This window comes from Lepus europaeus, chromosome 10 (genome assembly GCF_033115175.1).
Source record: "Lepus europaeus isolate LE1 chromosome 10, mLepTim1.pri, whole genome shotgun sequence".
NCBI classification, from domain to species: domain Eukaryota; kingdom Metazoa; phylum Chordata; class Mammalia; order Lagomorpha; family Leporidae; genus Lepus; species Lepus europaeus.
The window spans coordinates 110,393,274-110,413,262 of NC_084836.1; the positions used below are offsets into that span (position 1 = coordinate 110,393,274).

Here is a 19,989-nt window from a genome sequence, read left to right on the forward strand (position 1 = left end):
ACCTGCTTCACCAAACACCCGCCCCTGAACCGGCATCTTTGATGGAGAAACTGTGTGGTCAGTTAGACATGCTTTGCCAGAGTTGTCTCACTGTGGTCCCTGCTTTTTTATTTTATTATTAACACAGGGCTCACGAGCAGCTGAACGTGAAGCATGAACCACTTCAGCTCATCCAACCTCAGTTTGAGACGCCACTGCCGGCCCTCCAGCCTGCGGTGAGTAGGTGTGCTTGGCGGTCTTGCTGCGGCCCTCGTCCTGCCAGCTGGGCAGCGCCAGACCTGGTAGTGTTCCCTCGGGGCTGCTGTGTGGCTCACCTGGGGAGTCAAGGCCGTGAACTTTCTGGCTGGTAAACATTTTCTATCTTGTGCAGGTGAGGGGCATATATGAGACTTCAGGGTAAAAAGGAGTGACTGGGCACTCGGCTTTATAGAACAATTCTCTCACTGCCCAGAGGATGGTCATGTGTGTAGGAGAATTCTTAACTTTTCAGCCCACTGGTAACTCAACTTGCCTCATACTGCCCTGCCGTGTTCCGTTCTGCAGTGTTGTGAGCCAGTTGACTTTAACTTGGTGGCTTGAAATTGGCCATGGTGAGAGTACTTACACCACAGAAAATGGCAGATGCCGCAAATCAGGTTTTTTGTTGGAAAACTGGTAGTTGACACATTTGCTGATACCCGATTGGTTCACACCTATGAACTCTGTCTCCGGGTTCTGTACTTTTTATACTAACGTACACCTGTTCCCCAATAATTTCTGTCCCTGAAGAACCCACTACTAAGTGAGGAATGAATTGTCCAATCAGATGTATACATGAACCTAGCCCGAAGCTTGTGTTGTGCTGAGTGACTTGGTAGTGCCTGTTGGTCAGCTTGGTCAGTGTCACGGCACACTTGACACTTGAGCTGTCCTGCTTGGTTGTTCCCAGTGGATCTAACGATGAGAACAGGAGGAGGTGACGGAAGTCAGGTGGCTCATCCCAGGGAAGGCCTGAGCTGGCCCCTCATTTCCCTGGTCCTTCTCACGGCTGGTTATGGCTTTGGTTAAGCTCTTTCATGAAAGCCTTTATTTCCTTCAGGTTTTCCCCCCTAGTTTCAGGGAGTTACCACCCCCTCCTCTGGAGCTGTTTGACTTAGATGAGACGTTCTCCTCGGAGAAGGCCCGGCTTGCTCAGATTACCAATAAGTGTAAGTTGGCCACGTTTCACCTTTTCTTGTCAGAGTTTTATGTAACAGAGCTTCTGAGAGTTGCTTTGAGAGAAAGCTTAGAGGTCGTTTAGGGAGAACAAAATGTGGACAGGTGTGCGTTCATCTAGATGCTACTGGATGTTTTTCTTGAGGCTCATAGCACAGTGACTCTGAACATGGCGCTAAGCAGAAAGCCCAAAGTCTCAGCATTGATCCCTGTAGGCCTGGCCATCGGATGAGTCATGACATTACTAGAAGGGCAGCAATGGCTGACCACCCTAGATTTGAGGGAATTTCAGAATGTTCCTGGATATTGGAATTAACAGGAGTTTTTTTTTTTTGGTGCAGAATACTCTGAAATCTGTATATAACCTTTTCCTAATATGCATTTTCCATGAACTTTTTGAAGAATAAAATATTTTATTTTGCAAATTTTTTGCACCAAAGTAAACTTTTTCTATTTTCCATGAATTTTTTGAATTTTTTTTTAAGATTTATTCATTTATTTGAAAGTCAGAGTTACACAGACAGAGAAAGAGAGGCAGAGAGAGAGAGAGAGGTCTTCCATCTGCTGGTTCATTCCCAAAATGGCCACAACAGCCAAAGCTGCACTGATCCGAAGCCAGGAACCAGGAACTTCTTCTGGGTCTCCCACGTGGGTGCAGGGACCCAAGGACTTGGGCCATCTTCCACTGCTCTTCCAGGCCATAGCAGAGAGCTGGATCAGAAGTGAAGCAGCCGGGACTTGAACCGGCAGCCATATGGGATGCTGACACTGCAGGTGGTGACTTTACCTGCTACGCCACAGCACCGGCCCTAAATTTTTTGAATTCTAGCATAGGGCTGCTCAGGATAGTTCCACAGAGATATATGTTGTTGGAATTATAGGTGTTTTTTTCTTTTCTATAAAATTATAATAAATGTGATTTTAAAATAACCATATGTCCTCTCACCATAGTGGGCCTTGTTGTACTCAGACAGTTTGATTTCCTGCTGGGGAGTAAGAGAGCTAGGACTAGTTCAGCTTTGTTCTAATTAAGTGTTGTAGTTTTGTCCCAGTTTATGGAAGGAGTACATCAGCCATGTCCACAGTTTGTCATTGTTTAAGTCCTGCGATCTTATTACCCTAGGGAGAGCTAAGTGATCTTGAGAGAGAAGGAACTAGGTAGTTGCCCATAAAACATAGTTACGGGTTTATCTCATTACCCAACTGTGCCTAGGTACTGAAGAAGACCTGGAGTTCTATGTCAGGAAGTGTGGTGACATTCTTGGAGTGACCAGCAAACTACCAAAGGACCAACAGGATGCCAAACACATCCTTGAGCACATCTTCTTCCAAGTGGTGGAGTTCAAGAAATTAAACCAGGTACAGAGCCCCCAAGGCCCCTGAAGTGCGAGCCCCTGGGTGATGACATCCTGCGTACTCCATGCTGCTGGGATCCACGGCATCCCTTCACTCTGCAGTGCCTGTCCGGGATCTGCGGTGAACAGACAGACAGTGCTCCCTGTGTTCTCAGAGGACCTGTAAGGGCTTAAAAATACATTCCTGGTACAGAAAATGGAGGGAAGAGGGCTATAAAATAGTGTGTCAGTTCCAGTCTTCTTTACAAATACAGATAATTGATATGGCTGCTCTGCAGTGACATGTGGGATGGGGGCTTGGGTAGCTTCCGACAGCACTCACCCGGGGGTGTGGAGGACAGCCCCCCACAGCCATGGTAGGAAGTGTGGTGTGGCCATTGCACCAGAGCCTTCCGCTGTGCTGACCACTCACTCATCATGGAGGGTGGTAGGCAGTGGTCAAAAGCAGGGTCCTGCAGGTGAGCTCCTGATTGCCTTGGGTTCCAGCCTGATACAGTTTGGGCTGGAATCAGCCTTAAAACCAGAGAGGACCCGTGTGTCCCGCTGATTCAGAATCTCTAATACCCAACAGTTTACATTTCAGGTTTTGTACAGTGATACTAAAATTCTGTTTGATTCTCTCATCCAGGAACACGATGTTGATACAAGTGAAATGGCATTCCAGAACAATTTCTGAGGATTGTGCCTCTTGAAGCATTGTCGGCCTCCTGATTTTTTGTAAACTGGTTTTTAATTGCTCTGCAATCCCTTAGCCAAACTGTCTCCACCCTTTCCTCTGAGCTGTGGAAGGTCTGTGCATCTTTCATAGTACCCAGAGAGAATTTCTAACAAAGTCCTTATGTAAGATATGTTCCATTTTTAAAATTAAATCTGTGATTGATTCTCCTTTTTATAATTCATTAAACAGTTTTTCATTGAAGTCTTTTGTTTCTTTTAAATTCTGGTTCTGGATTTGAGCCTCTTATTAAAGGCATACGTAACTCTCAAGCTTTCTCAAGCTTTTGTAAGTACTGTACAGCTTCTGGACTAGTTCAAAAGGACACAAAACCAACCGAGCCCTCAGTCTGCCCTGCTGTAGCTGAGGGCGAAGATAAACGAGTCGTTACTAGATGGTCCTTGTATATACATGACTCAGCCCCCATCTCCCAGCTGCCCCAGGAAACAACCATGTGGGGCCAGAGTCTCCACCCACACTTCCTTCTCCCTCCCAGCTCCCAAAGCACTCAGTTATATCATCAGCTTAGATTATAATGCAGGACAAAATGTGACAGTTTGTCCCAAGGAGGCCGTCTGGCATTGTCATGGGGTCATGGAAGAGATTGCACCCGCCCATGTGGGACAGTTAATGAATGGAAATGCACTGGAAACCAGCTCTGGGGAACCGTAAAAGCCACATAGAAGATTGCAGAGCTGTTGACGGTGTGTGAGGGATGTTAAACAGTGGGAATAGTTTAGCTGGTGGCAACAGCAGAAGGAAAACATTTTTGTGAGAGTCCTGTCACCTCAAGGGGAAGGAAGGAGCATGTGGACTAAGGTACTGCTATAGGGAAAGGTGACATTTGGAAACATTCTAGGGGTTGAAGGTCAGATTGGCAAGATTTGGGACTTGATTGCCTGGGAGGTGGGTGGAAGATAGGGAGACTGAAGAGTGAGAGATCTAGGGATTTATTTTGTTATTCAAACTGAAGCTGTCGGCCGGTGCCGCGGCTCACTAGGCTAATCCTCCACCTGCGGTGCCGGCACACCGGGTTCTAGTCCCGGTCGGGGCACCAGATTCTGTCCCGGTTGCTCCTCTTCCAGGCCAGCTCTCTGCTGTGGCCCGGGAGTGCAGTGGAGGATGGCCCAAGTGCTTGGGCCCTGCACTCCATGGGAGACCAGGAGAAGCACCTGGCTCCTGCCTTCGGATCAGCGCAGTGCGCTGGCCGCAGCGGCCATTGAAGGGTGAACCAACGGTAAAGGAAGACCTTTCTGTCTTTCTCACTGTCCACTCTGCCTGTAAATAATAATAATAATAAACTGAAGCTGTCTAATTCAGGTGTGACAGCCTCATATTTTTTAGTTTTATTTATTTTCATTCATTTGAAAGAGGGATAGTGAGAGAAAGTTTTCACCTACTGATTCATTCCCAAATGACACAACAGTCAGGACTGGCCAGGCTAAAACCAGGGGCCTGGAACTCCATCCAGGTCTCCCATGTGGGGTGGCGGGGACCCAAACACCAGAGCCATTACCCACTGCCTCCCAGGGTGCACATTTGCAGGATGTTCAAATGGAAGCCGATGGGAACTGGAACTCACTTTGCCATTTTATTGTTTGCATGGATTCTGTGGGTCAGGAGTTAGAACAGGCGCAGCAGGTGCAGCTTGTCTCTCCTCCATGATGTCTGGGCCTCAGCTGGCATGGCTCAGAGGCTGCGTGACTCAATGGCTGGGTCAGGAATAATTTAGGGATATGGGAGCTGGCATCACGTGCAGCGTCTTAGCCGCTGTACTAAACACCTGCACTGGGTGAGCAGTCTTAGAGCGTGGGAGTCTGACAGAGGCGACAGCAGTTCACACAGGTGGAAGTACCCAGCAGCAGCAAAGATCCCCGGCTGAGGCCAAGAAAAGGCATCTGGTCTCTAGAACTGATGTGTTCACAAGGAGCTGATCATTGAAGCCACGAGAATAGTTTGTAAAGGGATTAACATTTTTTACAAATTTAAAACTTTGGGAAGTAAGGCTCAAATCAGATTCTGAATTTCAGATGATTTATCCAAATTAAAGCTCTGTTCATAGGTTTCTTGTTTTCTCACACACCCAAATCCCAGTTTAAGGCTTATTCAGAATAGCCAGACAGGACAGGGTGTTGGAAAGGGAATGGCCACTGTGTTCGGAGGGCAGGGTCTGGAGCAGCTACTGAACAGTTTTGGGGAATGAGGTGGCAGTGTATTTGGAATACACCCCAAAACTCTTCCTCAGTTGTCTCCCGAACCATGTGCTCAGCTCTGTGGGCTTGATGCCCCTCCCACTCCCTCTGGACCTGACACTGTGGAAGTGATGCTCTGTGAACTCTGAGGCCAGGCCATACAGCTTCTGTCTGGTTCCTCAGCTTTGGGGCCAGAAGCCTGCAAGTAAGAAGTGTGAGGTCACATGGGGAGGCCATGTCTAGGTGTTCTGGCCAATAGCAAACAAGTCCCAACCTGTACCAGCCTCAATGATAATACTAAGCATGAATGATGATATCCCTAAATGACTCCTGACCCAGCCTCTAAATCATCCCAGCTGAGGCCCACACATCATGGAGGAGAGACAAGCTGCACCTGCTGCGCCTGTTCTAACTCCAACCCACAGAATCCATGCAAACAATAAAATGGCAATTGTAAGTCACTGATTTGGAGTAGTCACACAACAATAGCCAATAGAACCTGCAATTGTAGAAGGAAGTTTTTGAAGCTATCTGAATTTAATCCAACTTCCAATGGGGAAACAGGCCTGAAGGTAGATAGCACTACCAGTCTGCCTATGGACCTGAGCTGCTACCTCGCTCTCTTGAAGGAGGTAAGGCCTGACCTGCCACAGGAGTCTACAAGTTTTCCCTTTCAAACATGGATGCATTGTGGCAGGGATGTATTTGTTTTTTCCCCCTGATTTCTTAGGAAAAACTTGAAACTTAGAAAAACAGAAAGAGGCCTGGAGTTGTGGTGTAGTAGGTTACGCCTTCACCTGCAGCGCTGGCATCCCATATGGGCACCAGGTCATGTCCCAGCTACTACTCTTCCAATCCATCTCTCTGCTTATGGCCTGGGAAAGCAGTGGAAGATGGCTCAAGTGCTTGAGCCCCTGTACCCACGTGGGAGATACAGAAGACACTCCTGGCTCCTGGTTTCAGATTGGCCCAGCTCCAACCACTGGGGAGTTTTGGGGAGTGAACCAGTGGATTGGAAGACCTGTCTGTAACTCTGCCTCTCAAGTAAATAAGATCTTTATAATATCTGCTCACAGGAGGGCAGTTTTTAAATGCTGTTCCCCTAAGTAAGTTCTAGAGCTCTATGTATGCCTTATTGAAAAAAAAAATTTTTTTTTTTTTGGACAGGCAGAGTGGACAATGAGAGAGACAGGGAGAAAGGTCTTCCTTTTTGCTGTTGGTTCACCCTCCAATGGCCGCTGCGGCCAGCGCACTGCGCTGATCCGAAGGCAGGAGCCAGGTGCTTCTCCTGGTCTTCCATGTAGGTGCAGGACCAAGCACTTGGGCCATCCTCCACTGCACTCCCTGGCCACAGCAGAGAGCTGGCCTGGAAGAGGGGCAACCAGGACAGAATCCGGCACCCCAACCGGGACTAGAACTCGGTGTGCCAGCACCGCAGGCAGAGGATTAGCCTACTGAGCACTGGCCCTTATTGAAATTTAATTTGGGGACTCACACTGTGGCCCAATGGGTTAAGCCACCACTTGCAATGCCAGCATCCCACAAGGGAGCCTGTTTTGTGTCCCAGCTGCTCCACTTCTGATCCAGCTCCCTGCTAATGCACCTAGGAAAGCTGCAGAAGATGACCCATGTACTTGGGCCCCTGCACCCACATGGGAGAGCTGAAACGGGTTCCAGGATCCTGTTTTCTGCTGGCCCAGCCCTGGCTGTGCAGCCATTTAGGGAGTGAACCAGTAGATGGGAGATCTTTTGTCTCCTCTCTAACTCTGCCTTCCAAATAAATAAATCTTAAAAAAAAAAAAAATTGGGGGCTGGCATGGTGGCCTAGTGGGTTAAGCCACTATCTACAGCCCTGGCATCCCATATGGGCACTGGTTCAAGTCCTGGCTGCTTCACCTCCAATCCAGCTCTCCGCTAATGTGCCTGGGAAAACAGCAAAAGATGGCCCAAGTGCACTCACATGGGAAATCTCAAAGATGCTCCTGGCTCCTGGCTTCAGCCTGGCCCAGCCCCAACCACTGCAGCCATTTGGGGAGTGAACCAGTGGATGGAAGACCTCTTTCTCTGTTTCTACCTCTCTCTGTAACTTTCAAATAAATCTTAAACTTAAATGGGGGGGACCAAAAAATTTTTTTAAAAGATTTATTTATTTGAAGTCAGAGTTACACAGAGAGAGGAGAGGCAGAGAGAGATCTTCCATCCGCTGGTTCACTCCCCAATTGGCTGTAGTGGCCAGAGCTGCGCCGATCTGAAGCCAGGAGCCAGGAGCTTCTTCTGGGTCTCCCACACAGGTGCAGGAGCCCAAGGACTTGGGCCATCTTCTACTGCTTTCCAGGTCATAGCAGAGAGCTGGATTGGAAGTGGAGCAGCCGGGACTTGAATCGGTGGGATACCGGCACTGCAGGCCAGGGTGTTAACTGCGCCACAGCGCCGGCCTCATGGGACCCAAAAATTTTAAGTGGTGGGGGGAAGGGCAGGCATTTTATCTAGTGGTTACAACATTGGAATGGCTGCGTCTGGGTCAATTTCCTGCATCCACTCCTGATCCTGGCCGGGCCCCAGGTGATGGTACTTGAGGTTGGGTCCCTGCCACCCATGAGGGAGCCCTGGATTGCCTTCCAGGCCCGGGCTGCACTGTTGAGGGCCTTTGGGAAAGGAACCAGCGGATGGGAGCTCTTGTTTCTCTGGGCTTCAAATAAAAATGGGAAAGAACACTGTTGGCCACTGAGTTCCCCTCTGGCTAACCTCGGAAGCGACTTCTTTCAATGCCTTCAAGAAACATGGAAAAATACAAACTTCAAAACGTAATATCTTGTTACGTGACACAAATGTTAACCTAAAGCCTATTGAGGTGTCATTCTAGGCCTGCCCCCTGCAGCGCACCATCTGATGGCGTAGAGAATTTTAACCCAGTAAGTCTAACGAGGACCAAGAGCAGGAAGGGAACTTGTAGGCTAGGAGCTTGCCCAGGGCCCGACACGCGCTGGGGAGTCGGGCGGACGGCTGGGCGAGGCGGGGGCGGTGACGCCGAACTCTCCAGACCGCCCGGACGTCGCGGGCGGCCACACCGCGCCCGTGCTCCCTCGCCTCCTCTGGGTCTCCCCGGCTCCGCCGCGCGACCGAGATGGGAAGCCTAGCGAGAGACCCCAGGTGCCCCGAGGCTGCCTAGACCTGCACAGCCTAGCGGACCCTGCGCGCCGGCGCCCCCGTGACGTCAGCGCCGCGACTCCCGAGATGCCCCGCGCGGCGCCAGCGCCCGGCTGTGGGCTCCGTGGGTTGCTTTCGTGCCGGCCGTGCTAGGGCCTCCAGCCTTCGACCTCGGTTCACACCCGGAGCCCCCCAGAGCAGGCCACACCCCTTGCTCCGGGTCACCTGCGAGCGCTGAGGCCTCCCGGGTTATTCCAGGGCCAGGACGCCGCCCAGTGCGGAAGTCAGGCCGGGCTGCTGGGCGCTGGACGAGGGCAATGTGTTTATTAGCGGGGCCGCGCTCATCGCCCCCGCATCTGCAGGCCCCAGCACGGCTCGTGGAGGACCGCTGGCCTGGAAGTCCCTAAGTCGGGAGCCCGTAGTTAGCATTGATTAAAATGCGAAAAGGGAAGGCGCGTTTGTTGGGGTTCCAGGCCGAGCTGTGCGGCGGCCGCCGTCGGCGGTCCTCCCTGGCGTGGAGTCCTTCCCTTCTCTCTCTTTTCGAACAGATTCATCTCTTTGAAAGAGTTACGGGGCCGGCGCTGTGGCATAGCCGGTTAACCTCCGCCTGCAGTGCCGGCATCCGGAAAAGACGCCGGTTCGAGACCCGGCTGCTCCACTTCCGATCCAGCTCTCTGCTGTGGCCTGGGAAAGCAGTAGAAGATGGCCCAAGTGTTGGGGCCCTGCACCCACGTGGGAGACCCGGAAAAAGCTCCTGGCTCCTGGCTTTGAATCGGCCCAGCTCTGGCTGTTGAGGCCATCTGGGGAGTGAGCCAGCGGATGGAAGATCGATCAATGAATCGATTTTTCTCTCTATCTCCCTCCCTCTCCCTCTCTGTAACTTTGTCCTTCAAATAAGTAAATAAATCCTTTAAAAAAAAAATGCGCTGAGCTGGGCCTATCTGAAGCCAGGAGCCTGGAGCTTCTTCCGGTTCTCCCACGTGGGTGCAGGGGCTCTAACACTTGCATCATCTTCGGCTGCTTTTTCAGGCGCATTGGCAGGGAGCTGGATCGGAAGTGGAACAGCCAGGACTTGAATCAGCGCCCAAGGATGCTAACACTGCAGGCAGTGGCCTTACCTGCTATGTAATAGCGCCCACCCCGAGTGTCCTTGCCTTCTCCATGCAGCCACACCGGTTAGGAAACAGAACTGAGGGTATTGAACGCTGCGGATGCCAGGAATGTCAAGTGCAGAGGGTGGGGCGGGCCTGCACCTGGAGGGCCCACGAAGTAGCCCAGATCCGCACTCCTCTCCAATCCCGCTTCTCCATGGGTTAAAGGGGTTTGGAGGTGGTTCCTGAGACCCAGGCAGAGTTGATGGCCCTGTCCTTTGGACCAGTAACTAGCAGGGACTCCTAAGGTCATGTATGTGGAGCTTGGCCATTGTCCCCCAGAACTTCTGTGTCCTCCAGCATTCCATTTTCTCTACAGCCACTGTCACTTCAGATTGGTTTCTGTCCGGTAGATTGACGGCGTTCTCCAGAGTTGTGTATAATTACATCACAGTGTGTTCTCTTTGGCTTCTTGCAGCATAATTAATTTGAAATTCATATATATTGCATTACTCCTTTTTATTGCTGGGTTGTATCCCACTGTATGGGTATGTTTGTTTTTTATCTAATTTATTCACCCAGTCATCTGTTTATTGACATTTGGCTTGTTTGGGGGCTATTGCAAATTAAACTATGTAAAAGTCTGTGTGTGGACAATTTCTTTTTAGAATAGCTGGGTTATAAGTTTTTAAGAATCTGCTAACACTGTTTCCAAAGTGATTGTACAGTTTGACATTCCCACCAGCAGCACCTGAGAATTCTGCTGGCTACCGTCTTCACCAGTATGTGGGATGGTGAGTCTTTCATTTTAGCTGTTTTAGTAAGCAGATAAAGCTGATGCTGTTTGAATTTACATTTCCCTAATGACAAGACATTGAGCATCTTCGCTTGTGCTCTTGCTCCTCGATACCATTTGGGGGAAAAAAACCAATACAATTTGAAGATGGGTCAGATTGTGATGTGAGAAAAGTGAAAAGTGACTTTCTAAAAAAAACCTTTTATTTATTTATAACGGGAATCTCCCATCCACTAATTTACTCCCCAGATGCCTGCAACAGCTTGGACGAGGCCAGTCTGAAGCCAGGATCAGGGAACCCAATCAGGTTTCCACGTGGGTGGCAGGGACCCAACCACTTGAGGTATCACCTGCTATCTCCCAGTGTGCACACTGGCAGGAAGCTGGACTTGGAAGCAGAGCCAGGACTCAAACCCAGGCACTCCATTTGGGGATGTAGACACCCCAACTGGTGTCTTAACTGCTGTTTACCCCTGGAAGATGACCTGAGTACTTCCTGATCTTCCTCCTGCCTGCCGTGCACTGTGCCACTGCCTGCATTGGCTGCCTTGGAGAGTCCTCCATCACGCAGCTCTAGAGAGCCTTCAATGACTGCTGGGTGGGTGGTAAGAGCTAATGTTCTTACTAATGTTGACTTGGCTGGTAAACTTCTGGAGACTATGGGTGATTAGAGTGTCTCATGACCAGCCACTGGCTGCAACCCAGCTTCAATCTTCATGGCGCATTTTCTTTTTTTAAAGATTTATTTGTTTGAAGGGCAGTTACAAGGTGGGGGTGGGGGGAATCTTCCATCTGTTGGTTCACTCCCCAGATGGCAACTGCCAGGGCTGGGCCAGGCCAAAGACAAGTTAGGAGCCTAAGTACTTGAGCCATCCTCTACTCCTTTCCCAGGCAAAATAATAGAGCTGGATTGGAAGTGGAGCAGCTGGGACTCGAACTGGCACCCCAATATGGGAGATCTGGGATGTCAGCATTGCAGGCAACATCTTAACCACTGCGCCACAACACCAGCCCCTCAGCATTTCACAAACATTACTCTTCAACGTTACACTTCAGATGGTAGGTGCTTTGCTTCAAGGTATCAGCCCTAGCTGTGTGATCAGCTTAACTGAGTTTATATCCTTGTGCTTTAGTTTGCTTTTCTTCAAATGTTACCCGCTGGGGCCAGTGAGGTGGTACAGTAGGTAAGGCTACTGCCTTCGATGCTAGCATCCCATGTGGGCACTGGTCCAGCTTCCTGCTAATATCTGAGAAAAAGCAGTGAAGGGTGGCCCTGTCACCCATGAGGGAGACTGGCTGAAGCTCCTAGCTCCTCGCTTTGGCTCCCACCCAGCCGTTGCTGCCATTTGAGGAGTAAAGCTAATGGAAGACCTTTCTGTAACTCTCGTTTTCAAATAAATAAATCATTTAAAAATGTTACCTGCCTCACACAGTGATGAGCATTAAATGCAAAATGGCCATAAAGCTCTTAGTATGGTACCTGGCATATGGTGTCTTCCCCAGTAACATTGAACTATTTTTTTAATTAACTTATTTATTTGAAAGTCAGAGTTACAGAGACAGAGGAAGAATTAGATCTTCCATCCCTGGTTTACTCCCCAGATGGCCACAACAGCCAGAGCTGAGCAAGCCAAGCTGGAGTCGGGAGCTTCATCTAGGTCTCCGATGTGCGTGGCAGGGGCCCAAGTACTTGAGCCATCTTCTGCTGCTTTTCCCAGGCCATAAGCAGAGACCTGGATAGAAAGTAGAACAGCCGGGACTCAAATCAGTGCCCATATGGGATGCTGAAATCTCAGGTGGTGGTTTTACCCACTATGCCACAGTGCTGGCCCCTGAGCTGTTGTTTCCTGATCTGAATATTTCGTTGGTCCCATTTCTACTTTGCTAGTAGTAACCCAGCTCCCTACTTATACACCTGGGAAAGCAGCAGCAGATGGCCAAGTACTTGGGCCCCTGCACCCAGGTGGGAGACCTGGATGGAATTCCAAGCTCCTGGTTTTGGCCTGACCCAGCCCTGGCCTTTACAGCCATTTGGAAAATGAGCCAGCAGATAGAAGGTCTCGCCCTCTTTCTCTAACTCTGCCTTTCAAATAAATCAATCAAATACTCTTTTTTTTGACAGGCAGAGTGGACAGTGAGAGAGAGAGAGAGAGAGACAGAGAGAAAGGTCTTCCTTTGCCATTGGTTCACCCTCCAATGGCCACCGTGGCCAGCGCACCGCACTGATCCGAAGCCAGGAGCCAGGTGCTTCTCCTGGTCTCCCATGGGGTGCAGGGCCCAAGGAGTAGGGCCATCCTCCACTGCCTTCCCGGGCCACAGCAGAGAGCTGGACTGGAGGAGGAGCAACCGGGACAGAATCCGGCGCCCCGACCGGGACTAGAACCCGGTGTGCCGGCGCCACAGGCGGAGGATTAGCCTAGTGAGCCACGGCGCCAGTCCAATCAAATACTTTTTAAAGTGTCTGGAAAAATATTCCTTTGCTTCAAAATATTTTTAAAAAGATTCATTTATTTATTTGAAAGGCAGAGCCACAGAGAGGCAGAGAGAGAGAGAGAGTCTTCTGTCTGCTGTTTCACTCCCTAGATGGCCACAACAGCCAGAGCTGTGCCAATTGGAAGCCAGGAGCCAGGTGCTTCTTCCAGGTCTCCCATGCAGGTGTAGGGGCCCAAGCACTTGGGTAATCCTGCGGGATGCCAGCGCTGCAGGTGGAGGATTAATCTAGTGCGCCATGGCACTGGCCCCATTTTTTAAAATTTATTTATTTTAAAGAGTTAGAGAGTGAAGGAGAGGTAGAGAGAGAGCGAGGTCTTCCATCCGCTGGTTCACTCCCTAATTGGCTGCAGCAGCTGGAGCTGCACCGATCTGAAGCCAGGAAACAAGAGATTCTTCTGGGTCTCCCACGTGGGTGCAGGGGCCCAAGGACTTGGGCCATCTTCTGCTGCTTTCCCAGGCCACAGCAGAGAGCTGGATTGGAAGTGGAGCAGCCAGGACTTGAACCAGTGCCCATATGGGATGCTGGCGCTGCAGGCGGCAGCTTTTCCTGCTATGCCACAGTGCCGGCCCCTAAGTAACAGAATTTCTGCCACCCAAGTGGGAACTTGGTTTGAGAGCTGGGTCCAGTTCCAACTGTTGTGGGCATTTCGGGACTGAGTCAGTAGATAGGTGCTCTCTCTCAAAATAAATAAGTAAGTAAAAATAAACTCTGACGCTAAAAAACGCACATGGTGAGAAAACACTAAAATTGCAGGTGGAGGAAGGGTGGGAGGACAGGAACGGGAAGTTCCCAGGAGGTGGAGGAGAAGACCTCAGCCAGAGGGCCTGTGACCCTGCTTATTCACCTGGCATCTGTCTGTTCCGTGTCCAGCCCGGTGCTGGCCCCAGGCATTTAGAGTCAGTTTCATCCTTGTCGTTCCAACACAGGGCCATGCCCTAGGTCTGGAGCCTGAGGTGGGACGGACCATGGAATGACCAAATGGCTGGAGCCTCCCTGTCCAAGGATGACACAGCCGGGAAAAGATTCGCAGGCGAGTTCGCTCTGCAAGTTGTTATCAGACTGTGCCCGGGGGGCTTCGCCCTGGACGCCGGGAGCCCTCTTTCCAGGGCCTGTGTGCAGGATGACAGCTGCCTGCAGACAGCAACAGATTCTATCTGGCATCAGAGTGATCTTCCTGCGGCCTGCCTCGCCACTGACTCCAGGCTCCTACGGCTCCGCTTTATTGGTCAAATGGCCCCAGTTTGTTTCCAGGTGGACTCTGCAGGTGCTCCCTACCTCTTGCCTTGGGCAAAACACCTGCCCCGCGGGGGCAGATCTGGCCTGTGTCTGAAATGGGACTAAAAATCCATGTAAGAGTGTGTGTTGCATGCAAAGCAGCTTCCTAGGCCTCAAGGGCCAAGTGTGAGGGCAATGGAAGGATCACAGCGGTAATAATGCTAACAGTAGTATAGTAGTTTCATTTAATACCTAATATAGCCAGGGACTGTTCTCTGCACTGTGAATTTTTAAGTTATTTAATTCTATAACCACCTTTTAAGCAGGTACCAATGTAGTGATTAGGAACAGAATGCTGGGGCTCAGGACACAAAATGTGACTACGGGAGACCAGAACGTGCCACTCTACAATATATGAAGACATTTCAAAAATGTTTTGTGGAAGGGGCTGGTGTGGTGTTGCTGTGGGTTAAGCTGCCACCCACAATGCCGGCATCCCATATGAGCGCCAGTTGGAGTCCAGGCTGCTCCATTCCAATCTAGCTTCCTACCAGTGTGCTAGGAAAGCAGTGGAAGATGGGCTTGATTTCTTTGGCCCCTGCCACCCACATGGGAGACCCGGATGGAGTTCTGGGCTCCTGGCTTGGACCTGGCCCAGCCCAGCCCAGTCCTGGCAGTTATGGCCATTTGGGTAGTGAACCAGCAGATGCAAGGTCTTTCTCTGTCTCTCTAACTCTGCCTTTCAAATAAGTTAAGTCATTTAAAACATTTTGTGGAAAATAGAATTAAAAGTTTATTTTGGTGTGAAAAAATTTTGAAATCCATGTACACCAGAGGTCTTCAAAGTTCACTAAAAAGATGTATTATGACAAAACCTGTGTGGATTTCACAAATTTTTCTCAAAAGTGAACTTCAAAAAAAATTTTGGGGGGACCAGCATTGTGGCACAGTGGATTAAGCAGATGACTGTGACACCAGCATCTATATGAGAACTGGTTCAGGTCCTGGCTGCTCCACTTCTGATCCAGCTCCCTCTTAACGTGCCTAGGAAAGCAGTGGAGGATGGCCACATGCCTGGGCCCCTGCCACCCACCCGGGAAACCCAGATGGGAGTTTCTGGCTGCTGGCTTCAGCCTGGCCCAACCCTGGCTGTTGTGACCATCTAGGGAGTAGGCTAGCATATGGCAGAACTCTGTCTCTCTCTCCTTCACCCTGTAACTCTTTCAAATAAATAAATAAATAAATCTTTAAAAACTTAGCTCTGTCTGGGTCTCCCACAAGGATGGCAAGGGGCGAAGCACAGATGCATGAGCAGGAAACTGGATTGGGTGCGGACCAGATGATACTCAAACCAGGACTCGGGATGTAGGAGTCCAGCATCTCAAGCAGTGGCTTAGCCCGCTGTGCTACAAGGCTGGACCCTAAATTATCGCTTTATAAGGGAGAGGGAGTGGGAGAAGGAGAGGGAGAAGGATCCGGGCCATCTTCCATTGCTTTCCCAGGTGCATTAGCAGGGAGCTGGAGCAGAATTGGAGCAGCTGGGACTCGAAGCAGTGCCATTGAAGCACTTGGAGCAGTGGCATTACCTGCTCTGCCACAACACCGGCTCCTTAAACTTATCCTTTAATTCCTTTTTCCGCAGACTTTTTGACGTACGCTGGTACTTTTTGGGGGGGCATGTGGTTGTCTGAAAGAAACTGTAGACACCAGAGTGGCCCTGAGAAATCATCTTCTGTGGAGGAACCATGCGCCTTACGGGAAATTTAGTAAAGTAGCTGAAACAAAGAAACTCCTACCACCTGGGAGCCCTCCACTGCAAAACAGGACAACCTCCGCCCAGCGCTCAGTTCCTCTGCGCACCCTCCCACCCCCACCCCAGAAGCGCCACGCCCAGCCCCCTCCCACAGCACACAGTGTTTTAAGAGCTTCAGTCATCTGATCAACTCTCAAGTGCATATGCACAAAATTAAATGTTTTTTTCCTCTTGTCGGTCTTGTGTCAATTTAACTCATAGCTCAGTGAACCTTAGAAGGATGGGGGAACCCATTTTCCTCTCCCTTGTAATACACTGCCCAGGTGCGGGGACTTTTGTGTCTCAGTTTCTCCAACTGCTTGAAGAAGTAATATTAGTATCTAAGACACAGGGATGTTAATAAGGATTAAATGAATTAAAATTTATGCACAGGGAACAGGTGCTTGGGACACCCTCCTACAATATCAGAGTATCTGGGTTCAGTTCCTGGCTCGGCATCTGATTTCAGCTTCCTACTAATGTAGGGGCAGCAGGTGACGAGGTGATGGCTCAGGTAGTTAGAGCCTTGCCACCATGTGGGAGACCCCAATGGAGTTCTGGGCTCCTGGCTTTAGCCTGGTGCAGCCCTGGCTGTTGAGGCTGGTGGGGAGGGGGGGGGGGGAGAAGTGAAGCAGCAAATGAAAGATCTCTCTGCCTTTCAAATACATTTTTTTTACAGGCAGAGTGGATAGTGAGAGAGAGAGAGACAGAGAGAAAGGTCTTCCTTTTTGTTGTTGGTTCACCCTCCAATGGCCGCCGCGGCTGGCGTGCTGCGGCCGGCGCACTGCGCTGATCCGAAGGCAGGAGCCAGGTGCTTCTCCTGGTCTTCCATGGGGTGCAGGGCCCAAGCACTTGGGCCATCCTCCACTGCACTCCCGGGCCACAGCAGAGAGCTGGCCTGGAAGAGGGGCAACCGGGACAGAATCCGGCGCCCCGACCGGGACTAGAACCCGGTGTGCCGGCGCTGCAAGGCAGAGGATTAGCCTGTTAAGCCACGGCGCCGGCCTCAAATAAAATTTTTTTTTTTTTTTTTTTTTTAACAGGCAGAGTGGACAGTGAGAGAGAGACAGAGAGAAAGGTCTTCCTTTTGCCGTTGGTTCACCCTCCAATGGCCGCCGCGGTAGCGCGCTGCGGCCGGCGCACTGCGCTGATCCGAAGCCAGGAGCCAGGTGCTTCTCCTGGTCTCTCATGGAGTGCAGGACCCAAGCACTTGGGCCATCCTCCACTGCACTCCCGGGCCACAGCAGAGAGCTGGCCTGGAAGAGGGGCAACCGGGACAGAATCCGGTGCCCCGACCGGGACTAGAACCCGGTGTGCCGGCACCGCAAGGCGGAGGATTAGCCTAGTGAGCCACGGCGCCGGCCTCAAATAAATTTTTAAAAAACTAAACTTTATACAGAGAACTGGCCAGTACAGATGCAGAGACAGGGTGCACAGGGAGCCAGGTGTTTTGTCTGCGATCAGGAAACCTGTAAGTGGAGGACTGGGAATGGAACCCCAGGAAGTCTGGCTAGCAGTGCCCAGGGGCCATCCACGCGAGTTACTTTAAGAGGGGAGTGGGTGAGGAAGCCTTGAATCAAGTGGCTGGCTGGTCAGCCCAGCAGGACAACCAGAGGCCTCGGCGGGGACCAGGAGGCTGGGCTTGGGCCTGGGCTGCGCTGGCTCCTGCTCTTTGAGTTCAGTTGCCTTCGTCTCAGCTCTCCTGCCAGGAAGCCCCCCCCAGCCAGACACGCAGTAGGTACCCAGTAAACTTAGGTCTGAAATGGAAAATCCTTGCTAAATGTCCAGGAGTTTAAGCAGGTGGTAGCCACACCTTTACCTGGGACCTTCTACGTCAGGCCGCGTTCTGGGCTCTGGGTCACGGGGGTGACCTGAAAGCTGCGTGGATCTGAGTGCTCACGGTTCAAAGGAGCAGACGGGCAGAGCCACAGGCAGATGGTGAGCAGGGAACTCCGCCAAGGAGACAGGAAGTTGCCAGGTGGAAGGACGGCGCTTCCAGGTCCCAGGGCCTGGAGCAATCTAGCGCCAGGAGGCTGCTGCCTTCGGCCAGGAGCAATCCGGCCCGCGGGCCATATCCGAGACCACTGGGCCTGGCCGCCGCAGGCGGGTCGTCTCCAAATTCAATCTACGCTTTTGTCTTTTGTCGCGCCTGTGGATGCTGTAATTATCCAAATGGCCTTTGGCAGAAAAAACCGTGCCCTCTCCCAGGGTTAGGTGAATCCTGTCAGCCCGACTCCGGAGGGAGGAATTTACCCTGCGGGAGAGAGGAGAGGTCCAAGTTCCCGAGACACAGGGGCGGGCTCGCATTCCACGAGGGTGGGTCGTTCCGAGCCAGGAGACTGAAGCTGGGCCGGGGGCGAGGGCGCAGCGGCGGCCAGGTGGGGCTGAGGGTCCGCCCCGGGGGACGCTGCAGCCTGGGTTTTGCCCGCGCGTGGCTTCCACCCGGCCTCTCATCCCCGCGGTGCGCTCTCTCTTCTCAGTCCTCGCCTGGAGGGCCACTCAAGGCCGTCCGCGCTGGGCACCGGGCCCCGGCAAGGTGCAGCCACCTGCCCAGGCGCACAGGCATCGCCGTCGCCCCGCCCCGGCCCGCGTCGCCCCGCCCCCGGCCGCGTCGCCCCGCCCCCGGCCGCGTCGCCCCGCCCCCGCGCCCGCGCGCCAGGCCCGGGCGGCGCCGACGCGCTTGGCGGGAGATAGAAAAGTGCTTCTGTGCGCGCCGGCCCCGCTGCAGTTCCTCCGAGCGGGCGGTGCGACCTGTGGACGTGCTGACGCCGCCGAGCGCGGCCCGGGGCCCGGAGCGGCCGGAGCAGCCCGCGTCCTGACCCCGGCCCGGCCCCCGCTCCGGGCTCAGCCGGCGGGCGGGCGAGCGCGGCGCGGCCCGGGCCGGGGGGGATGTCTCGGCGGACGCGCGGGTGAGCCGAACCGGGCGGGCTGGGGACGCCTCCCCTCCCCCTGCAGCCCCCTCCCCACCCCCGCACCGCCACCCTCTCCAGAGGTCCCGGATCGGGGCAGGGAGGGGATTCCCGCGGGTAGTGGAGCGTCCCGGGCCCCCGAGGCTCCTTGGGGGCCCCTCGCTCGGTTCCCCGGACCTGCTGAGCCTCGGGGCCGGGCCGCGCGGGTCTCCTGGGCCTCGGGCCAAGTCCGGCGTGATGTCATCTGTCTCCCGCCTAATTGCGGGGTGGGGGTGGGACGGCCGGAGTCAGCTGGGAAGGCCTGGGCTGGGCTGGGAGGCGACCTCCCGGTTCGGGTCCCGGTTGCCGGTGGGTTCCGGGGCGCCGGCTCTCGCGTCCTGAGAGGGGTGCCCGGGCGAGGAGGGGGCTCCTTTGTCTCCCGCTTGCGTGCTGCGCCCCGGCGCGGTGTTGTCTCCGAGACCTCCCTTCCCGGCAGCCCGGGTGGAGAGACCGACGAGGCGGAGACGGCTCTGCCCGCGGCCCCTGGGGCGAAAGCAGGAACTGCGGTCTCCATTTTAGTCCCCCCAGAGAATACGCGGCGGCCTGGAGCCCAGCCCCGGGTCTGCACCTACACCTGTGTGCCCCAGCCGCGCTGCGGCGTTTTCCCACCCTGGGGGTCCTGCCCGGTGTCCCCGCGGGCTGGGGGTGTGGGAGTGGTAAGTTCCCCGTGGAGCCTGTTCTTGGGGGGGCGTCTGGTCCCTGGAAGGGCGGTCGAGGCCCCTGAGCCAGGGACCGACTTCCTTAGGCACCAGGTTCCAGGGCCACAGCAGTGCCCAGTGGCTTCCTGGTCAGGCACTTGTCAGTCCCTGTGCTGATTTGAGATTCGTCAGAAGGTGTTTGTTGCTGGAGTGATGGCCCTGGGCTGACCCCAGGTTCTCTGCTGCCGCTCCCCTGGGGCTCCGTGGAGCACTGTTCGGTGGCCTGGGCACTCTGGTGCCCCCGTGCCCCACTTCCCGCCGGGCCTCTGACTCGCCCTGCCCTGGAGCAGAGCCCAGCACACCGAAGGGCACTCACTGGCCTCTGCTTTTCCAGGCTGGGATTTGAGGGTGA

The 19,989-nt window shown here is 53.0% G+C and overlaps 2 protein-coding genes across 3 annotated transcripts in view; both read left to right on the forward strand.

The window, feature by feature from the left end:
* Positions 1-3,468, forward strand: part of IFT52 (intraflagellar transport 52) — a 39,664-nt gene extending 36,196 nt beyond the window's left edge. For both annotated transcript variants that reach the window (XM_062204230.1, XM_062204231.1), the window contains 4 exons: positions 128-215; positions 1,079-1,187; positions 2,408-2,553; positions 3,178-3,468. In XM_062204230.1, the coding sequence (XP_062060214.1) occupies positions 128-215; positions 1,079-1,187; positions 2,408-2,553; positions 3,178-3,225 (391 nt within the window). In that variant the 3' untranslated portion in view covers positions 3,226-3,468. The remainder of the gene's footprint in view (positions 1-127; positions 216-1,078; positions 1,188-2,407; positions 2,554-3,177) is intronic.
* Positions 3,469-18,833: 15,365 nt separating this feature from the next.
* MYBL2 (MYB proto-oncogene like 2) overlaps positions 18,834-19,989 on the forward strand; it is a 30,295-nt gene continuing 29,139 nt past the window's right edge. Inside the window, exon 1 of the mRNA XM_062204232.1 lies at positions 18,834-18,900. Within this exon, the coding sequence (XP_062060216.1) occupies positions 18,881-18,900 (20 nt within the window). The 5' untranslated portion in view covers positions 18,834-18,880. The remainder of the gene's footprint in view (positions 18,901-19,989) is intronic.